Source organism: Sinohyriopsis cumingii, chromosome 15, assembly GCF_028554795.1.
Source record: "Sinohyriopsis cumingii isolate HCF-2022 chromosome 15, ASM2855479v2, whole genome shotgun sequence".
NCBI lineage: Eukaryota > Metazoa > Mollusca > Bivalvia > Unionida > Unionidae > Sinohyriopsis > Sinohyriopsis cumingii.
In genome coordinates, this window is record NC_142975.1 from 87,535,573 (window position 1) to 87,556,207 (window position 20,635).

The 20,635-nt window shown below is 33.9% G+C and overlaps 1 protein-coding gene across 1 annotated transcript in view; it reads right to left on the reverse strand.

The window, feature by feature from the left end:
• Nucleotides 1–20,635, reverse strand: part of LOC149782250 (uncharacterized) — a 300,926-nt gene that overhangs the window by 214,960 nt on the left and 65,331 nt on the right. Inside the window, exons 39-45 of the mRNA XM_089935100.1 lie at nt 18,600–18,855; nt 17,602–17,768; nt 14,938–15,117; nt 13,511–13,726; nt 8,253–8,295; nt 7,584–7,750; nt 4,821–4,985 (exon numbers count right to left, since the gene is read on the reverse strand). Coding sequence (XP_089791226.1) covers nt 4,821–4,985; nt 7,584–7,750; nt 8,253–8,295; nt 13,511–13,726; nt 14,938–15,117; nt 17,602–17,768; nt 18,600–18,855 — 1,194 coding nt within the window. The remainder of the gene's footprint in view (nt 1–4,820; nt 4,986–7,583; nt 7,751–8,252; nt 8,296–13,510; nt 13,727–14,937; nt 15,118–17,601; nt 17,769–18,599; nt 18,856–20,635) is intronic.

A 20,635-nucleotide genomic window follows, 5' to 3' on the forward strand; every position in this document is an offset into this window, starting at 1 on the left:
ACCTAATAGGAGGTTTTCCCTGAAGGTGGTGCTACGAAAACCGGCTTAAAATGGCTGATGTTTACAGCCGATGTCAAAAGGCGCTTCCATGCGAATGGTGTAGAGGCGTCCAAAGGCAGTTGCATGAGGTAAAGGGTTAACCCCTGTAGGTTTTTGTAGCTTTTGCTTGAAATGTGAGTAGGAAACACATTTTGTGGGCTATTTCTGAATACATCCTAATACACTGACTTCCAAGTGATTTTCCTTTAGCCTAAGACCTAGTTGTATTAGAAACATCATTTTTCATTGGCTATTTCACTTGCGCATGAGCAGAAGGGTAAAAGTTTGGAGTTCTTTTTGTTTTGTTTTTTTGGGGTTTTTTTGCTTAGCAGACCCATCATTTTCATATTGAGACCACTCTTTATTCCAAAAGGCAGTCTTATCCTACTTTTTGCAAAGGCTCATCTGCCTGTGTGCAGTTCAGACCAGTCTGCCTTACATCTGAGGCCAAAAAGTCTAAAATCCAGACACAAAATTGGATTTTGACCACGGACAAATTTTGCGGGAAAATAATTGGGTCCAAAAAATTAAGTTTTTCCCTCTGTATTTTGTAGTGCAACTAGAACTTCCAGATTATTTGGTATCATTGTAGAGCTACATCTGTCTATCTTTCTATAATACCACCCACTTTAGTGTATCATACATGACCTTCATGCTACAGAGTTCAGCAATAGGCTACTACCTCCTGCCATGTAAACGTGGTGCCAGGGGTTAATAAGTTAATTGTATATGATCATGATTATAACCTCTTATTAATTCTTTTTAAAAATGGCAATATGGTATTTTCAATCGTTTTTGCAAAATTAAATCTTATGAGGAATGTTATGTATGATAGTTTAAAGGATTTTTCAAAAAATACAAAGTGATATGTATGAAAAAATATGACGAATTTAAATAACTTTTATTTTTACAACTGGACTGTGTACAAAAAATAAAAGGATACAAAAATATATATGAAATACGGTATACTAAACTATATTTTTCCCCAGAAAAAAGAGTTTGACCTTAATACACCACTCCCTCGATAACTCGCGCACATTGAGGTCCAAAAACATCGACCGCACTATAAGTGAGGCGCAAGTTATCGAGGGACCTATAAAATAAGCCCAAAACCAATAAAGTGATTGACGACATAACGGGGAAATAAGTGGGGGGGGGGTAGACAGATTATACTGTTGAATACTCACTTTATAATCGTTCTGAGATTAAATGTTAATAATATCTCTTCATAACGGTGTACTTTATTATTTCCTCATAGAACAACATTAATTTCAGGATAAATTACAGTATACTAAGGCGATCATCGAAAACATTATTCCACGTGGTTTCCGTTCGCTTAACATGTGTACCACTTCACACATTGTATACTACGTCACTAATTTTTATGTTGAATTGGATACATTCTAGTTTTATTCTTTGATCCAAATTAGACGTTTTTTTATATACAAAATATCTACTCTTTTCGAGAAACAGTGTCAACTGAACGATAGATAAATATTTTTGAATGTGATAGAAGTAAAATGGAAAAAAAAAAAACAAGGGTTAATCAGTACTAACATATTTAATTGGTCTACAAATTTAAAACAGTGTAAATTAGAACAAGTTAATACTTGCCGTTTGTGCCACGCTTGACAAATATCAATTCACTTTTTGAAAAAAATCAGTTATTTTTTTTGTGTGTGTGTTACTCCTTGGTTTCTCTGCCACCGAGCAAAATCACTCACATTTCTCAACTGCATGAGCTTTACGTAGTCAACATTTTGGGTCTCCAGCCACCTTATGGCAATATCAAAATATTTGATTGCTTCCTGTGCAGAGGGGTGGGGGGTGCAAAATCTGCGTCTGCATCACTTTCAACACTTGTGTTACTCCAGTTAGAATCGTCTTCTGCTGCAAATTTGTTTGCTATATAAATAGTTATAGTTTTATCTGACATGTATTCGGCTGTGGGGCAATCATTGTCAGCACAAATCCACTCTTCCATATCATCAAGAGATTCGCCCATCTCAGGACCATGAGTCTGTACGAATTTCTCCCAACAGCCTCGGCATTAATGACATCAGTTTCACTGAAACATTCGAAGTCACTATCATCGTCGTTGTCTCTGTTACTGTTTTGCTTTACGTCAAAGGCGGCTCCAAGACCCTTAATCCAGCACCCGAGGTCTCTTGTAATCGATTTTTTTTTTTAATGCAACAAACACTTCCCCAAGTTGTTGATCAAAACAAAGCCGGCATGTACATGTAATTAGGTTCTCACAGAAGTACTCACGGGTTTCAATGTGACGGTCGATTGACTCTTTTCATGTTTTCAATGAACAGAATATGTTGTGATTATAATGTTTACACTGAAACGGAATTAAAGGATTAGAACGTGACTTTCAAACAGGAAGACGTTTAATTGGTGTTTATTTCATTCTCTGTTGCCACCTGTTAGCATTTACCAGAAGTTTTCATTGATCGCTATTTCACCAGACTGTTTATTTACAGTATACTGACAATTATTTATCATAAAAACTTACATAATATATGATATCTTTAAACAGAGGTCTCGCTAGGATTTCAAAACTGGGTCTTTCTGCCTCTGAATTCAATCAATAAATATCAGTACATTTTCTCACTCGGCCGCTAGTCAAAGCCTTTGAACTAGCCGCCTAGCTGTTGCATCATGTTTTTTTTTTTTTAATGTACTCTTATAAAATGGCAACAGTACATCAAAGAGTCTTTCAGTCACTAAATTCTGTCATTGTAAATATCAGCACAGTTAACTGATCAACACATTTTCCCACAAAGCAGGTGGCTGAAACAGGACCGGCAAATCTTTGAATTTTCCCGCGCACCTATTACATGCGTACGGAGGACTCCCGCCTCAGTGATTTTCTGCCTCCCAGATCAAAAATTGGCGTCCAAATATGCGTAATTAAGCATTTTCGAGATCTCTGAAATTAATTCTTCTTTAGAACTTGCAAATTTCAAAATATGGATGATATTTTTACAGGCATTGATCACCATTTTCGATGATAAAACGAGCAATGTATCAAGGTTTAATTTATCAATTCTTATCGTAATTTTTTCATGTTCAGCATATTTTAAAGATATTTTAAATACATTTTCTCTGGAAAAAATCGGGAGCCAAGACGGACACCGCGTTATAAGCGGGATCGCGAGTTATCCGGGCGCGAGTTATTGAGGGAGCGGTGTACACTGAAAGCTGGGCTTCTGATAATGCAAAAATATGTGTCCCTGAAGCAATAAAATTAGAAATGATGCATTAAAACCCCGGCCTAAGAGTCCCATAGGACACAATAAAAATTGCTGACCAAGTCAATTTCCAGCTTGCAGAAAAGGTCAAGGTTTCTCGAAACAGAGGTCTCAAGGATTTTCTACGCCATCTGTTGAGGTCATGCTCATTAATTATGCATTGTGTTCATTTTCGAGTCTAGCTGAATAAGTATAGTGCATGTGATCTTCAAAGGAAAATGTGGAAAGGATTCAAATTCAATGTGATAATAAATATTACTACCATTTGTTGTTTTCACATTGAGACTTGGACAAAATGCTGTTTGCAAATCTGGATAATTATTTTGGGGGTTAAACACATGCATTCCAGCCATTATGCTTTTCTCATAATCATTATGCCTTTTTTCAACAAATTACATTTTATTTTCTCCAGTAGAGGGATTACACTGTTTTGGTAAATAAAAAAATATAAATCAAAATCAGTCAAAAGTTGTGTTTATCATTTTTAGTATCATCTCCTTAATTCCACTCTAATAAATTTTGAGAATCTGCTTTAAAAACATCACTGCTGACTAAGAATTTTCTTTGTTTTTTATTTATAGCAACTGTATATGACCAAGTTTTCTAAAAAAAAATGGGTTTCATCAATTTGACCTTAGCCTCACAGATTCATTATATTCATATTAAAATTAGGTAGTGGACCAGTCTATCGTTTTATAGAAAATGGCACCAGATTAAAAGCAAGATGCTTTACGGTGTGACTGGTGGATGTTACATGATGAAAAATGTTAGAGCAGATGGATCTTTGCAAAATTCAAAACATGTCAGATCAGAAAAAGGACAAATCAAGACCATTTTACAAACTTTAAAATAAGTTCATTGCAAACTTTAAAATTAAATTCAAGATCATCCAGTTCTGTAATTAAGATGCCTTGCCCCATATTATTGTTCAGAGGGCACAACATATTACTGTCTAAATAACGGCCTTGTGTAGCGTGTTCCCAAGTCGAATGATGGGATATCAATTTTAATACATAAATATTTAAAGTATTACAAATAAGTAAAACTCACAAGGTTTTGTGTCTGTTTATTCTTGGCATTATAGGGGATATTTATCCACTTCATGTATACCCCACATGTTTGTGAGAGGGGACTGCATCTTTTGCTGGTGAAACTCCTATTTTCACCAAAATTCTAGTGAGACCAGACACACACACACACACACACACACACACACAACTTACTGTAGAAACTATAAAGTGGGACCCTTTAACATCTTGTAAAGACCCTATAAAATTCAACTGTGGAGGTCCTCGGGACTCCATAAAATATCATTTTAATGAAAGCCCTAGAAATTATGTCTATTTTCCGCACACTTTATAAAAGATGCTTCAGATAATCAAGTAAATACACATGATATATTAAACAAGGAAAGGTAAATACACATGAAATATTAAACAAGGAATGGTAAATACACACGAAATATTAAACAAGGAAAGGTTAGACTTAACACTGACATTAAATCAAGGTATGGAAACTTGCCATTTTTCCAGTTACTGGCATCCACCAAAGTGCTGTAGTTACATTGCTGGTCCAAGAGGTAACCCCTAATTCCTAGTTTCTGGAAAAGTTCCAATTCTTGGTAGCCTTCTAGTGACTGGTTCAAGGCTATTGTCTGCCCTGCTGCCCAGCTCGTTATGGAAAAGCCTGTAATAACAATAATAATAATAATAATAATAATAATAAATACAAATAATAATAATGCTGTTGATTTTTCTCAAGGGACTAAAGACTAATATACAGCAAAGCTGGTCACAGAAAAGTCTTTTGTTAGGATTGAATTCATATTCACATGAATATATCCATTTAGGCGATGCTGACAATCCTAACTTTATTTACAGAAGAACTATTACCTTACTCTTCTCTTTCTTAGGACTGTTATAGACAGGAATAGTTTGCTGCCTATTGCTAATTATACTTATATAGGAATCATGTACAATTTATCTGACATGTACATCTGCCCATCAATAATTCAAAAGTGAAGGAATACACAAACATTTACTGTAGCTCAAGTGAGAGTAGGGTGTGTGATGGTTGGGTATAGATTTAAAGCTGGTTAACACTGTTGGGAAAGGAATGTGGGGGTGATAGCAACTTTGAGTGTCAGTGAAGCTGGAGTTGCTTCCCTTTTATGGACAGAACAAGTGTATCCATTGTAAGCAAATACAAATAAACTAAAGCTTGAAAGTTAAAATTATGCAATCAAATCCATCAATGGATTTGCACTAATTCCTTAAGACAGCAATTTTATATGTCAACATAAACATCTTCTTCAACACCATATGGCAATGATTAAGTGCAATTATATGTTTTATGTAGTGAACACATATAACATGTGGCAGTTACATTGTTCTTAATCACTTTAGGGTCATTCTAATGTCAAAATCACATAGAGATCCCCAGGTGACAATTCCTGATTTAAGTTAAAAAATTCCACATGCACATTTATGTAAATGATGGCTGTATGCAAAATTTTATTAAAAGTTTTAATTACTAATCTGGGTTATCATGGCCATTTGAAACGGGGAAGGGGTAATATTGTTTGTCACTACCAAATTCATTGTCTTACAATGGAGGGTTGTCAAATGTTTGCAACTTTTTAATTACAGAGATATCAGGCTGAAATTTACTATACTACATATCTGTGACCTAGCAAATCTGAATCTAAGCTCATATTTTCAATATCTGAGATATTTGTAGATATACACCCCTAATGTTAGCCGTTCATTGCTTATATAATTTTTTCTTCACATTTTAAGGTAGCAATTATAAAGTACCTAGTCATCTATTACAACCATCAAATACAATTTTATTTGAAAAATTTCACACACACTTCACCCCACACACACCTCTATTCAAGACTAGCTAGAGAGAATGCTGAAAATCTGTGTATGAAACAACACTTCTAAATGTTTGAAAATTATTAAGCTCTTTTTCATTTAATCTCTGCAATGCATAGCTAATTTAAAATAGGATATATATTAATGAAATGGTTACAAAATATATACACAACAAACTTATAGTTTCACATTTCAAGTCCCTATGCTGCATCAAGCTTTTGCAACATACACTAAACATTTTATCAAGTTCACAGAGTATTTTGCAATATCTCCTAGCCCTGGATGTTGCTTCAGTTTGTAAGGATAATGCATCATCTTCTACAAGTATTGCACAATCATTGTACCATGTCCCACAAAAAATTTCATGGCAATAATTTATCCAAAAGGTCCTAACTTACATCAGATATCCATGCTGAGCACACAATTAAAATACTGCTGTAAAATGTGTGACCCTGGCCCCAAAGTAAAATGTTTCAGAGAACATGTCACATTAATAATTGTCTTAGCTTACTAATGAGTCCTCAAATATATACACAAAATCCAACAATGGGTTTAAGATTTATACTCAGATAAAATAAATCTACAAGAAAATTTTCTGTGACTGTGACTTTTAGCCCCAAGTCAAAAGGGCATGCATGAACGTCACTGAATGAACTGTCTTAGTTTCATGATGATTCATTCTGCGTCCAAGAGATATAAGCAAACTAGTTTTTTTTCTCATTAAAACTTTGTCTGAGACTGTGACAGTGATAGGTAAGCAAATATGTTAAATGGGCAAGGATGCATGTCAGATCATAACATATCAGCCCAAATATAAAGAAAATACATTGAAAACTAAAATCTTGTCACAAATTTTCTATAACTGTAACCATGACCCCAAAGTTAAATGGGCAAGGATGCATGCTACCAAATGAATTGCCTTATTTCATAATGATTCATTCCATGAATAAAGAAAATCTTTCAAGACTTTAGGAAACATGAAACAACATTAACCAAAACTTTAATGTAAACTTTCTATGACTCTGATCATGACCCCAAGGTCACTGAATAAACTGATATATTAGTCTTATAAGGATCAATCCTAAGTATGAAGAAAATCCATCTAGGGGTTTAGGAAATATATAAATAGAAAAACTGTAACACAATCATTTATTCAAATTCAATAATACAGTGATCTTCACCAAAAATGTTAAAAGGAATAGCAGAATATTTTCACTAAATCCTTAAAAATGAACAGTGAAATCAATGCTACAATTGCTGCTGTCTTCAGAAAATTAATTGCTACATATTGCCTCCCACTATTCTTGGCTAGACAAGGAACATCTTACAACTGTTTGAGAGGGGTGGAGTAGGCAAGAAAGGGAAGGTTGGAGGCAAGAGAATAAAAGAGAGAGTGAGCTCAGACCTGAATCAATAAATCCCTCATTCCAAGTGCAAATGGCTTTAGGCATGATCGTATGTTCTAATACTGGGATCACAATATCACATGTACTGCTGCGTGCATTGAAGCAAATGCTTAAGTATAAATTCACGATGTATTTTCCTTCTTCAGGAAGCTCTTGGAAATTATAGCTGAAAATTATATAAGAAATTATGAGGGAAAAATATTTTGCATGTGATATGTATTCAAATTTCATACATTTGTCTTTGAGACTTAGAACATGGCAAATTTTAAGATTATGAAATTAAATTTTTCAATAGTTTTTTGGAGGCAAAAGAATCACTTATACATAAAAATGCCAAAAACATCAAATCTTCCTTCATACAAATATAGCATCAAAAATAGATCCCTAGAATTGTTGCTTGCATATCATATAAATAAGACAATACTATTTTTAAACCATTCTGTCCAACTTTCAATTTTAAACAAGCTTCAGTAAAGAAACAGTGTAAGATTATGAACTGACTTGTATAAATGGAGTGCATCTTAAAATTACATGACAGTTTTGGTATTAAAAGGACAAAGTCAATATCAAAAAGAAAAGATAGGCATCAAAAATAATTTCAGCACTAAAATGATAAACTCTGTACACAGTATGTTTAGGGTGAAAAATATTGTGACTTTCGTACTTACTCTAGCCGAAATATTCCATTTAGGTAGAACTTTTCTTGTGTACCTGAAATTATAAGAAAGTCAGTAAGGGCTGTTCCAGTAAAACATATACCCCTTGGGGGGAAGGCACTTTCAAATTCAACCAACCCACAACAGAAGCAGTTAAAAAAAATTATGATTCACTGTCAGATATGTTTTAATAAAAAAACACTACCCCTTACAGAAGCATATTTTTTTAACATAATTTCTGGCTATGGGTTAGTGGGCAGCAGAAGCGATTTTAATATTGGGTTGGGGACAGAAGCGATTTAAATGACAGCTGGCTGGAGGTAATCTACTGAATTCTTATAGATCATATAATCTACTGCATATTTTGATTTGTATTCGTTCATTATAATCTATCTTTTGTCCCATTGTTTGTTTGCCTGTCAACCATGTATGTCTCTAATACTGTGAAATCACAAATTTTCATGGTGGCTTATTATTTGTAGATGTCATTGATCAGTCCCTTAATACCTACTAATTTAACGTCCATGAAAATGGATTTTATAATAGGGATTTCTAGTCTAATACAGACATCATGAATTTGTATCCTTACTAAGCTGTGTGTTTACTAAAGTGATCACTATGTCTTGCTAATTTTCTTTGTTCTCAGGCATGCTGCTTTTGATTAGGATAATAGTTAAATCTTGTATTGCTTTAAATGTGTGGTCAGATGCTATGATTCCTTGTTATTATTTTTTTCAATAATGTTTTGGTAAACTTATAATACATGATTTGTCAGAAAAAAACCCATTAATGCCTGTGGAAGTGATGTTGCATTATTTCTGCCTACTTTTACATTATATCATTTCTTGTAAGAACATATATTTCAGTTACGATGTCTTATTTTTATGCTTGCTGCAAGACTAATATAAAGTTTACAAAAACAAAACAAATATAGCAAGTCAAACATTTTTATATCATTAATTAGATTTTTAAAAATGGATGAAAGTCAAGGAATCATTTTTTCCAGAGTACTCGTAAAATCAATGTCATGGCAGTTAAATGTATTGTCAACAGCATCATCATCATCACTGATGGCCTAGCAGTAACATTCTGCACTTTCAATCCAGTTGTCACAGGTTCTGTCTCCCACTTTTAGGCTTTCTTATAAGACTTGTACCTATGGCCTGAGGGGCTTTCATGGCAGAGTGGTATAAGATGCATGTAATGTGATACAGATCTGAGGGGCTTCCATGGTCAAGTGGTACAAGATGCTTGTCATGTGATTACTTGCCTCCAATGTGTAAATGAGAATGTTGCCAGTTACTTGTGGAAGGTCAGTGGTTCTACATAAGTGGTGTTTGGTGTCTCAGAATTACTTGGATTTTCTTCAGCAGTAAAACTGGCTGCCATATATAGTCCTCATCTGAAAATGGTGTAAAGGCCATAATGATCTACCGAAGCCCAAGATTTCATGTCTTCTAAATGACTTTGGCTGTTGGAGATAAACATCAAATCAACAGAGGCTCCATGTGCCCAAGTGTACTAAGGTGCTTGCTTTTACATCACTTGCACATCTCACAGAGTGAGTTTTTGTCACAGATCAACCAAATTTGGGTTGGTGGTCTTTCAGGGTTCTTCCTCCACCTAATATACTGTTAAAACACCACCACACCCAACAACAAAAAAACCAGACCAAACTAAATCAACCAACTAATCCACTGTGGCAACAGCAGCAAAGGTATTAGACCATAATTTTTGCCACAGCTGTATGAGTTTATAAATTTTGACTCTAGTAATTTTTGTAGACCTTTGAATATCGTCAATTATGCCTTTCTGACAGTTACCAAAAAGTCATCATCAGTTTGTACAAATGAATTTTTCATGGTGAACATATGAGAAGTCTTAAGCAATCCAGCTGCATCACACGCTGCTGAAAAGTTTACATTTTAGCTCACTTAAAGTTTCTCTAACAATGTCCATTGTTCCAACTAGAACTGTTATAACTTGTTCAAGCTGTATTTACTGATATCTGGAGATATGCATCTGTAATAAATATTTGTAACAAGGTATGAGAATGCATCAATGTTTTTCAATGACACATTTGAACTGAGCAACAACCAGAATCAACAAACCAAGAAATAAAATTATTAACATCTCTCAGGCAGAAGTACAGTGTAAACCGGTAATCATAATCTGCCAAATCTGCCACATTTTTTTCCGACCATACTGATTCAGTGGACATAATCACCAGAATGGACAGAAACAGACCAGAACAGATATAACCAGAAGATTAAAATCGATTTGATACATCTTTTAAGTAGCTAAATTCACATTGGTTTAATTAACTGTACACCCTTTATTGTCTTCCCTTTGATGTAATTTCTTACTGAAGCTTCAAAATGTTGTGTACTAGATAATAGTAATCCAATTTGTAATACAAATACCAAATGATGGCTTGGAACTATGTGCAAAAGGTCTGTAGAAAATATCACCATGATCAAAATATAAACTGGAAGAACTGAACACAAACAGGACAAATTTTATCCATCTTGCTTGAAGTTTACACAGATCAGTCAGTCTCTTATGTTTAATGCCATTGATTTTTGCACATAGGGAGCATGTACTTCATTTGGTAATACATCTGCATGATATGAAAGTTTGTCTTGTTATTTTTTTGTTGCCATAGTGGTTCTGCCAACAAGAGATCTACACACACGTAATTACGTTGTATGTGGATTCTCTGATATTTCCTATGAGCATTAATCTGTTAACTGTTTCTGAATTTAATATGATCCTCCTCCTCTGTGTATGAATATTATTCTGTGCTGAGAACTCCTTTCATTGCCTGCTGTCTGAAACGCATATGCATAACTAGCTTGAACAAGTTACTGTTCTTTATGGTTGTGCAATTTTCAACATCTCACAGGTATGGACCAATGGGTATTCTCTCTTGGATGTCTCTGTTCCAAAAAGAAAAGTTTTCCAGAGTTCTCACTAGGATTTTAAAACTAAGAGTCCAGGACTCCCATTTTGGTGAAAACAGGAGTCCCACCAGCAAAAGTTGCAGTCCCCTCACAGAAAACTATGCAAATTATAAGAACTATTGGTTGCCATTGAGTTTAATTTCTACATTCTTTATAACAATGACATAGCTTTTGCTTGTCCATCAGAGTGAGTCTGAATTTTGTCAATCCAAGGAAGGTCTTATTCAAAGCACTAAGCTAGCCATTACACACTTTCTTACACCTGGCTACTGTCCCATCAAAACTATCAGTTCTAGCAACTTTAGCACTCTCCTGAATCTCATTACAATCTTCGTCAGTTTGCTGTTTAACCCAAAATACTCATTCAAGTCTAAGTCTCAACATGTCATGATTCCAAGGTCACATGCACTGCTTATTCTGCTACATTTTGAAATGAACACAATAATGAAAGCTCAAGTTGTTTATTTGATGTACTGTTATAAATGACCAGATGTACATCTCAGGGTCTTTCTACCTCTGAATTCAAGTACTGTAAATATCAGTAGATTTTGCCACCCAGCTGCCAGTCAAAGCCTTTGATCTTGCCACCCAGCTATTGCAGCATGTTCTTTTGATATACTCTTATAATGGTGACATGTACATGGGGGGGGGGGGGCTTTCAGCCATTAAATTCTGTCATTGTAAATATCAGCACAGCTAATTGATCAACACATTTTCCCAATAAGCAGGTGGCTGAAGGAGGATTGGCAAGTCTTTGAATTTTGCCGCCCACCTATTACATGCCTACGGAGGACTCTCACCTAAGTTATTTTATGCATCCCCAATATAAAACTGACATCCAAATATGCGTGATTAAGCATTTCTGAGACCTCTGAGTTTTCACTAACATTAACTCTGCCAAAGGTTCACTTCCTTGGATCGGTGCTTTGCTACCAGACATTTTCTCTTCCATAATGCTGTATTAGGGTCTTAAGTCCAACATTCTCATAGTTTGCTTGTTCTGACATGGGTAACTTGAATAAATATAACTGGCATATTGTCCATCCAACACATACATCGGACTCAAACCCAACATCAATTTTGGGCTCAAAATCACACACTGGTATTTCCAGTGACATTTTCCCAATGTCCAACAGACCTTTATACATGAAATTCATTGTCATCATAGCTACCACCAGCCAGTATTTGCCGACTGAAAACATCGTCTGAAGACAAACCCTATTGTGATTCAGCCATTTTGGTTCACTGTGAAGCCATTATTCGAAACATGCATTTGTAAACCTTTCATGATGAAAATAAGTTTAAAACTACTATAAAAAGCTTGTTCCAGGGCCAATGAACCAATCAAATTTAGTTTAACAGCCATTCATGTCAAACCGAAGTATCCAGCTATCTGGATGTTGCATCAAGCGCTGCGAGACCACTACTGGCAGCACGAATTACATTGTGAAATGCAGTTTCAAAGTTAAAAGTTTAATAAAAATTGCATACTGCACAAAGCACGTTTTATATCCACGATGTTGATATAATTTGCAGAACGTGTATCACTGCATTAAAAGTAAGTGAAATTTTATATAAATTACGTGTACTCATGTGTACTGGCATCATTTTCTGACCCAATGCTTTATTCACGTTAGACCAGTAGGTGGGGGTTAAATGTGATTTTAAATATATATTCTTTTTTTCTTCTTACCAGCGATTTCTTATTTTGTTAGCACAACCCACAACAAAAGTGATTTTCCAAACCAACCTTCCACTGTCAGAATCAAAATAGTTTGAAACACAACCTCATACATAAGTTGTTTTTTTTAAGTGCGGGGGGGAGGAGATATATATTTTACTGGAACAGCCCTAATGTCATTTGGCAGTCTAAGAAATATTATCTCCCTTGTGTTGTTTGGCAATCATAACATTAATTGAGGACATCAAATGTATTGTGAATACTTCTGTAATGAAAGAAGAAGCACGACTGTATGATACAAATTTTGAATCATTAAAAATGTAAACATTTGTCAAGGAATACATACATGTAGATAATTCTACCTAGATGTAACTGCATGACCTTTAATGAAGGACAAAGACAAACTGACAGAAACACAAATAAAAGACACTTGGAAAGATGGACAAGTAGGCAGGTACACAGATAAATGAATATATAGATATAAAAATCAATATACAGATGGATAAACTGGCACATTATAAGTAGATAGAGAGACAAATAGATAGATAGTTAGATAGACAGATAGATAGAGAGACAGACAGACAGACACAGATTACAATCTAGAATGGAGAGTATAGGACAATTACCCCAGTTATAATCAATAAGAGTCTTTGAGAACTTGAGTTGCTCAATGCCAAATTGGAATCTCTTCTGGCATGGAAGAAGCTCTAACTCCATGGTAATAGTACGACCTCCCAACTCCTTCACCTCAACACAACATGACACACCTGTACAGGTATTATGCAGGTAACAGCTGGTGATGTTCATTAGGGCAGGTACATCCACATTTAGGGCACAGAGTCCTGAAATTTATGTTTACAAATCACTTTTTTGTTTCATTTTTTACTCTCAAAATGAATAGACATTGTTATTTTATTTCTTTTACTTCAACTCGAGTCTCTACCTTCAAAAGAGTCTGTTTTTAAATAAAAATGTTTATTCATTCCTTAAAAGTTTTTCACTGTTCCCAAGTTTTAGTGTACATTCCAAGATGCATCTACTAGGCAAGTTTGGTATAAACTGGTGTTCTGAATCAAGAGATACAAAAAAAAATGTGTGGTTTGTTTGGAAATACATTTATGAAGACAAAGTTACCTTTATATACCAAAGGTGTCTTAAAAATACCACAGGTTTCTTAAAAAAAAAAAAAAAACAAGGGAGAAGGGTGGTGTTACACTTAACATCTTCATAGCAAACAATCAGTCAAATCCTTCCCTGCAGACCCTTTGTTGCCAGGGCTCTCAACAGACTTTGATATGAAGTCCAGTACCCTTAGTCTTCAGAAACTGAGGCTGTTATAGGAAAATCAGGAATGCAGATAAGGAGTTCATTTTGTAGACATAACATCATTACAGTCAAGTAAGTGGCAATTGGCTGAACGTGATCAGTGGCCATGATTTTCAATAATGCTTTGGATGATCACATTGCAAAATCAGAGGAGGTCCACAGGATAAAAGAAAAAAAATTAAAGATCTGAGTCTAGCAACTAGCTAATTCCTGGAATCTACAAGTTGTGTAGTATGCTACATACTGTTAATCAGACTGAAGTACAATGCCAATTTAGTACAAAATCATGTAAATCCCCTTGTAAAATTCATTGATATTATTACATGATGATTCTAAGTATTACATTACAGTGTAGTACAATGCCAGTGTAGTACAAAATCATGTAAATCCCCTTGTAAAATTCATTGATATTATTACATGATGATTCTAAGTATTACATTACAGTGTAGTACAATGCCAATGTAGTACAAAATCATGTAAATCCCCTTGTAAAATTCATTGATATTATTACATGATGATTCTAAGTATTACATTACAGTGTAGTACAGTGCCAATGTAGTACAAAATCATGTAAATCCCCTTGTAAAATTCAATCATATTATTACATGATGATTCTAAGTATTACATTACAGTGTGAAACCATATGGTTCAAAATGTTAATGTATTTGATAAAAGTTGTTAGAAGTTGCTGTGCAATTAACTTAATTATATTTAAACCATTACACACCTTTGTTCCATCCTTTGGTGGAATTGCTATAGATGTATGGAGCCACAGTTCTCAAACACTGGTTTTTCTGCATATACTGTGATATTCTGAGTGTGGCATAGAGCTTTTCCTGAAGGGTGTCCACAATTGGGCTTGTAAGGCTAAGGTCATTCTCTGCCTTGAATCCAGCAAGTGTGAAGTCTGCAAACAAAACATCAAAAGGATCAGTCACTTGTAAAACTGACATAAGCTAGCTTGTGAGAGCAAAAATTCATACATGTAGTGAAACTGTGGATTGGAAAGAAAAGTTTCGATCAGCACTAAGTAAATGCAACATTGTTGGGCCTAAAGCAATAATATGTATTTCCAGTTTCATGCTAAAACAACTGAACTGGTCAGTTGGGATAACATTTTATCAGAGATGCATCCACAATATCCTGATTTTATTGACCTAACAGGTTATTGGTGTACGTCAGTGATGCACAGGCAACATCTGGTGTGATTGTACAAAGCCCAATTTAAATTGTAACTTTTTAAAAATCACTAACACACAAATCAATCTAAGTTACTCAGGTGGCCCCAAACATTTAGGATTTTAAATTCATGTAGAGCTAATTTATTCACAATTCATTCCCAAGAGATTACTCAAATGGCATTGTTCTCCAAGGTAATCTTGTATATCTTGAGTGCCACTTGTTATATTTCAATTTTATATTTTCTGACAGCTTTAAACTACATTGCAAATGAGACAATTATGTTGACAATTTAATCCCAATGGTGTATTATTATGCTAATTTATATACCTTGTTTTATTTAAATTTATGACTCGTGTATCTGAAATTAATTTTTTAAATTTGTTCCCAAAAGAATTATGCAAGGGGGAGAACTCTGTATAACTCCAAATCTGTGATTCTTAAGAGTCCTCATCATTGGTTGCTTCCACTGTTTTCTATTCAGTCTATTCAGATTATCTTCAATGCTTTTGAAGAAGAAATAAATCAAAGCTTTATCTATTTATGTAATGATGGTCATACTGAATGGCAGATCAGCATCATTTACATTTGTATAAATTTAAAGGTCTTTGTGCCAGGGCTGTTCCATTTAAACATACATGGTACCCAGGGATGACAGTTTTATATAAATATATGCCAGGGTACTTTAATTTCACATAGTTCAGATTAAAATGATAAGAAAATTCTAAATTGCATCTATGGGTGAGTACCCCACATTAAAAGTGCCTTACCTGGGTCTTAGGTATGTTTTACTGGGACAGCCCTGATGATGTTTTCTGTTAAATATCATCCAATTCTGTTTAGCAATTGTAGCAAAGTCAGTTAAAGGTTTCTATATTTTTAGCGATCATGGCTGATCAGCTTATTCTAATGAGATGAAACCCTTCCAATGCAGGATGTTTGCTGTCAAATTTCTGAAAATTCTGTTAACTCATTGCCCCTTGGAAATTTTATTAACTTAATTGATTTTGTAAAAATTTCCTATAAATTATTTGAGGGAATGGCTATTTTTTGCAATTTCTGTCAAATGTTAATGCACAAATGATCAAATAAGCAAGAAATATTAAAATTTAATGATGTCATCAAAAAGCCATCCATTAACTTATTGGCCCTGGAAAATCTTTTCATTTAAATCTAAAACATGAATAGGAAATGCAATTTTGGGGTTACTTCTGAAATGATCCAAAGAGATCTGTTTCTAAAGAATTTTCAGGTAACCAAATACTTAGGTGTAGAAAAGACATTTTGAACTGACTATTTTAGTCAAGCATGTACACAAGGGTGAAAAGTGGACATAATTTTTTTTGTGTGTATTGGACCCAAGATCTTTTTGTCCTGGCACCATTGTAGTCCAAATCTGAAACCTATCCTACTTTCTGCAAAGGTTTATATGTCTATGTGCACTTCAAACCAGCCTAATTAGGCCAAAAATTCTAAAATTCAGAAACAAACTCAAGTTCTGAAATGATAAATTTGGACTGAAAAAGTAATTGGGGCTGTTTTTTGCACTGCACTTTTTTATATAAGGAGAAAGTCTACATTATTTGATATCATTATACAACTATATCTTTCCTCATTTTGGTAATACCGCCGCTCTTGTGTATTATAAATGATGTTGATGTTACATAGCTCAGACATAGGTACTGCTTCGTGATGCATAAATGTGGTTAATGAGTTATGCAATTTTTGAGAGTATTTACTTGCTTTTAGCAATGCGGCCATAGCTGATGGCACATCAACAGAATTGGTACAACTCTGAAAGCCCTTTATGACAAGATGTAACAAATTAGGTCAAGAATGTTTTTTTGAAAAGAAGTTAAATATAGCAACCATTGATGGAAACATGAATGAAGTACTTAATTAGATCCAAATTATACAAGAAGTAAACAGAAGCATGACACATGTAATATCCATATTTAAGTTTCTGAAGGTTGATGGAAACAAAAACTTATGATATCAGTAAACAGAGTTTGTGAACCTGGATATGACAAAAAAAACCCACATTAATGGTTTTTAAAAATCTCTTGCATCTTGCATGAAAAAAAATTTTCAAGCTGGAAATTTGCTTGTTTACTTTTTCTCATCTAATGATTCTCAAAAACAAAATCAACAGAACAGTTCTTGAAAATCATTTTATACCGATGCATTGTTATGCAGGGTTATCTTCTCTTACCTTCTTGTATAAAAGGTGCATCATAAGCACAAGGCACTATGGGAAGCAACGTGTCCTTGAAAACAGGTACATCAATAGCACAAGTTGGAGATGAAGCCTCGAGACACACAGACATATTCAAGGTCATCCTGTAGTAGCCATTGGAACTATAATCCTTCAAGACGAATCTGCAAAACAAATGTTCATCATACACTTTGCTTAATCAAACATGTAGACTAGCAGTCTTCCAGATCAAAAGTTACACAGTAAAGAGATTATCTCAGAGTCCAGCTACAGTGGTCTTTTTCATTTTTACATGATTTTGTTTACTTTTTTCCCTAATACATAAGTGTTCTTCCATATCAAAGGTCACACACAATACAGAAATATATCCCAGTGTCCAATGCAGTGGTCATTTTTATTTTATTTTTTTACACCAAACTGTGATTGACTACTATAAAACAAGCCATTTTTTCCCAAAATTTCTATTTTTAACAAATATGCACTCTAAATTAGTAAGCTGGAATGGTTGTAGTTTAAGAACACACAAGAGCATAAAAGACTATTAAGTGCTAAAACAATGGATGTAACGTGCCTTGCCCAAAGACACACCATGACAGCCTATTTCAGTTGGTCTGTGTATGATTTAATAAAGTTAAATAGTCCAATATGTATTAATTTCAACAATACCTGCAATTATCTGACCACAGTTTTAAAGTATCAATCATTTTCATTAAGTCCTATAAAATAAGAACTTTATAATTCTTGATGCATATCTGTAGCTTTAATTTCAAGAATTGTTCATGACTTTATTTAGAACAATTTTTAACATGAAAATTAACAGACAATGAAAAGGTCATTTTTGCTTTTACTTTATACTATACACAGGATTCTGATATCATTTGGAACTCCTCTTTCTAATCAAATATGTGGATTTCACTCCTGCCAGTTCTTGAAGAAGCTGTTAACAACATGACGCAAACATATACAATTTGTTAATACATTTTGGGCTAACTTACTGAATCCTAAGAATTCCTTGTAAGTAATACTGGTGTATCTTGTTGAAGTCAAAGTCCATTAGGGGCACAGTATATGTCAGCTTTTCCAAGGTGATGGTTAGTTCTGCTTTACAGAAACTTATGTCAACTGCAGCATAGAGGGAGCTGGAGATATCTTCCACATTAAAACAGCATTTAGCTGCAGTGCAGTGACTTGGTATCGTACAACTCAAGGGAGATAAACTTATGTCTGGCAGATCAATTGGAAGAGAACATTCTGAAATTGAAATGTACATATATGTTTCATATTTTATAACATAAAAAGAAACATTATCATACATCATATAAGAGTTTATGTATACTAGTATTATTATCATTTATATGAAAAAGTAAGGAATTAATTTATCCTGCCTGCCTGAACATACGTGTATGCATGTGTGTGTGTGCTCCAGTAATATCATACAACTATCAGACACCGACATCTTCTTTCCAAAACAAATCTTTCATGCCCTGTCATTTTCAGATCATTTTCAAATAATATAATGCAACAAACTAATACTCTTTTAGGTAAGTTGAGGAATAGCTTGCTTATTATCAGAAATCACTATAGCATCAAGTCAAACTTGAAACTTGGGAGAACCATACTTCACCATTTGTTAGTACACTGACACAGATAGAATGAATATCATTGGTTTAAACGATCTTAATTCTATTTAGAAGAAAATTTCAATTGTAAAAGTATTACATCACTCTTTATTAAAGGAGAAAACTTCCAAAGTCAAAGCCATCGTCTATAAATTTTTTGTTAACATCTCCATTGTCAATACTTAAGTCTGTCTTAAAAGGCTGAGTACAGTGTAGTCATATCCTTCAAGTTGGCTGAAAAATACATTTATCAGTTAAACACTATAACTAAAAGCTTTGATTACACAATATTTCTAATACTTTGAGCAACAAAAGAAAACTGAATTTCAGTTAGAAGTATGTTCTGTAGTAAAAGATGGCATAAGCATTAGAAAATCTTGAATGAATTGTACCGTCCTTACAAAGTAGGTAATTTTCTGTAGGGTGTTATTGGCATGACAGGTACTAGGCTATAATTTTGAAAAACTTTTCATTGATATAATCATTGAGAAAGTTAAAATAAAATATGCTACCCATCTTATCCACAGTGCTTTACAAGATATTAACCACAATGACTTGCAATAAATTAATCAATACATGAATTTCTGCATTGCCATCATCTGCTACAAATCACACTTCTATCTGAAATTGAAATTCATTCACTTGCTGAAAATTATTGGACCCTCATGCTGTCGACTCATTTTTATTACTTAATTTGGTAAAGTATTTTCTCTGCAAGCTTTAAGGCTGTGCTTTTACTCTTTTAAGATTAAGTGTATTTGGTCATTTGCCAGTCACGTATCTAGGTATAAGTGGTTTCTAACATGTTTAAAAAATAATCGGGAATGATTCAGATCATATTTTGTTCTTTTTGTTCCTGGAGTTGTAACAGACATAAAAGTATTTTCTGACTTAAATGAAGAAAAACTGAATTTATGAAAACATTACTGACATTAAAGACTACAAAACACATACAAAGTAAAATCTTTAAATGAAAAATAAATATCTGCTCCAAATAAATGTGAATGTACAAGATTCAGACATTTTTTTGGGAACCTCAATATTTTCTGTATATCTGATGCCAAGATATTCTTTCCTAAACAATTCTTTCTTGCTGTATGATTTTCAGACATCATTTTTAAATAATATGAAGCTACAGACAAAGTAATACTGTTTTGGGGAAATGGAGGAATGAGTTACTTATTATCAGAAATTGATGTGGCAAAAAGTCAAACTTGGGAGAACCATATATTGCCAATTGTTGGCTCATTGACACAAATATAATGAATATAATTTGTTTAAATTATCTTAATTTTATTTATTTCAGAAAGTTTAGGATTTTTTATGGTGGTAAAAAAATGGTAGAATATTATCGTCACATGTGACATGCTCTCTAATGTGCTTGAACCCTAAAATTGTTTTCCAATATATGT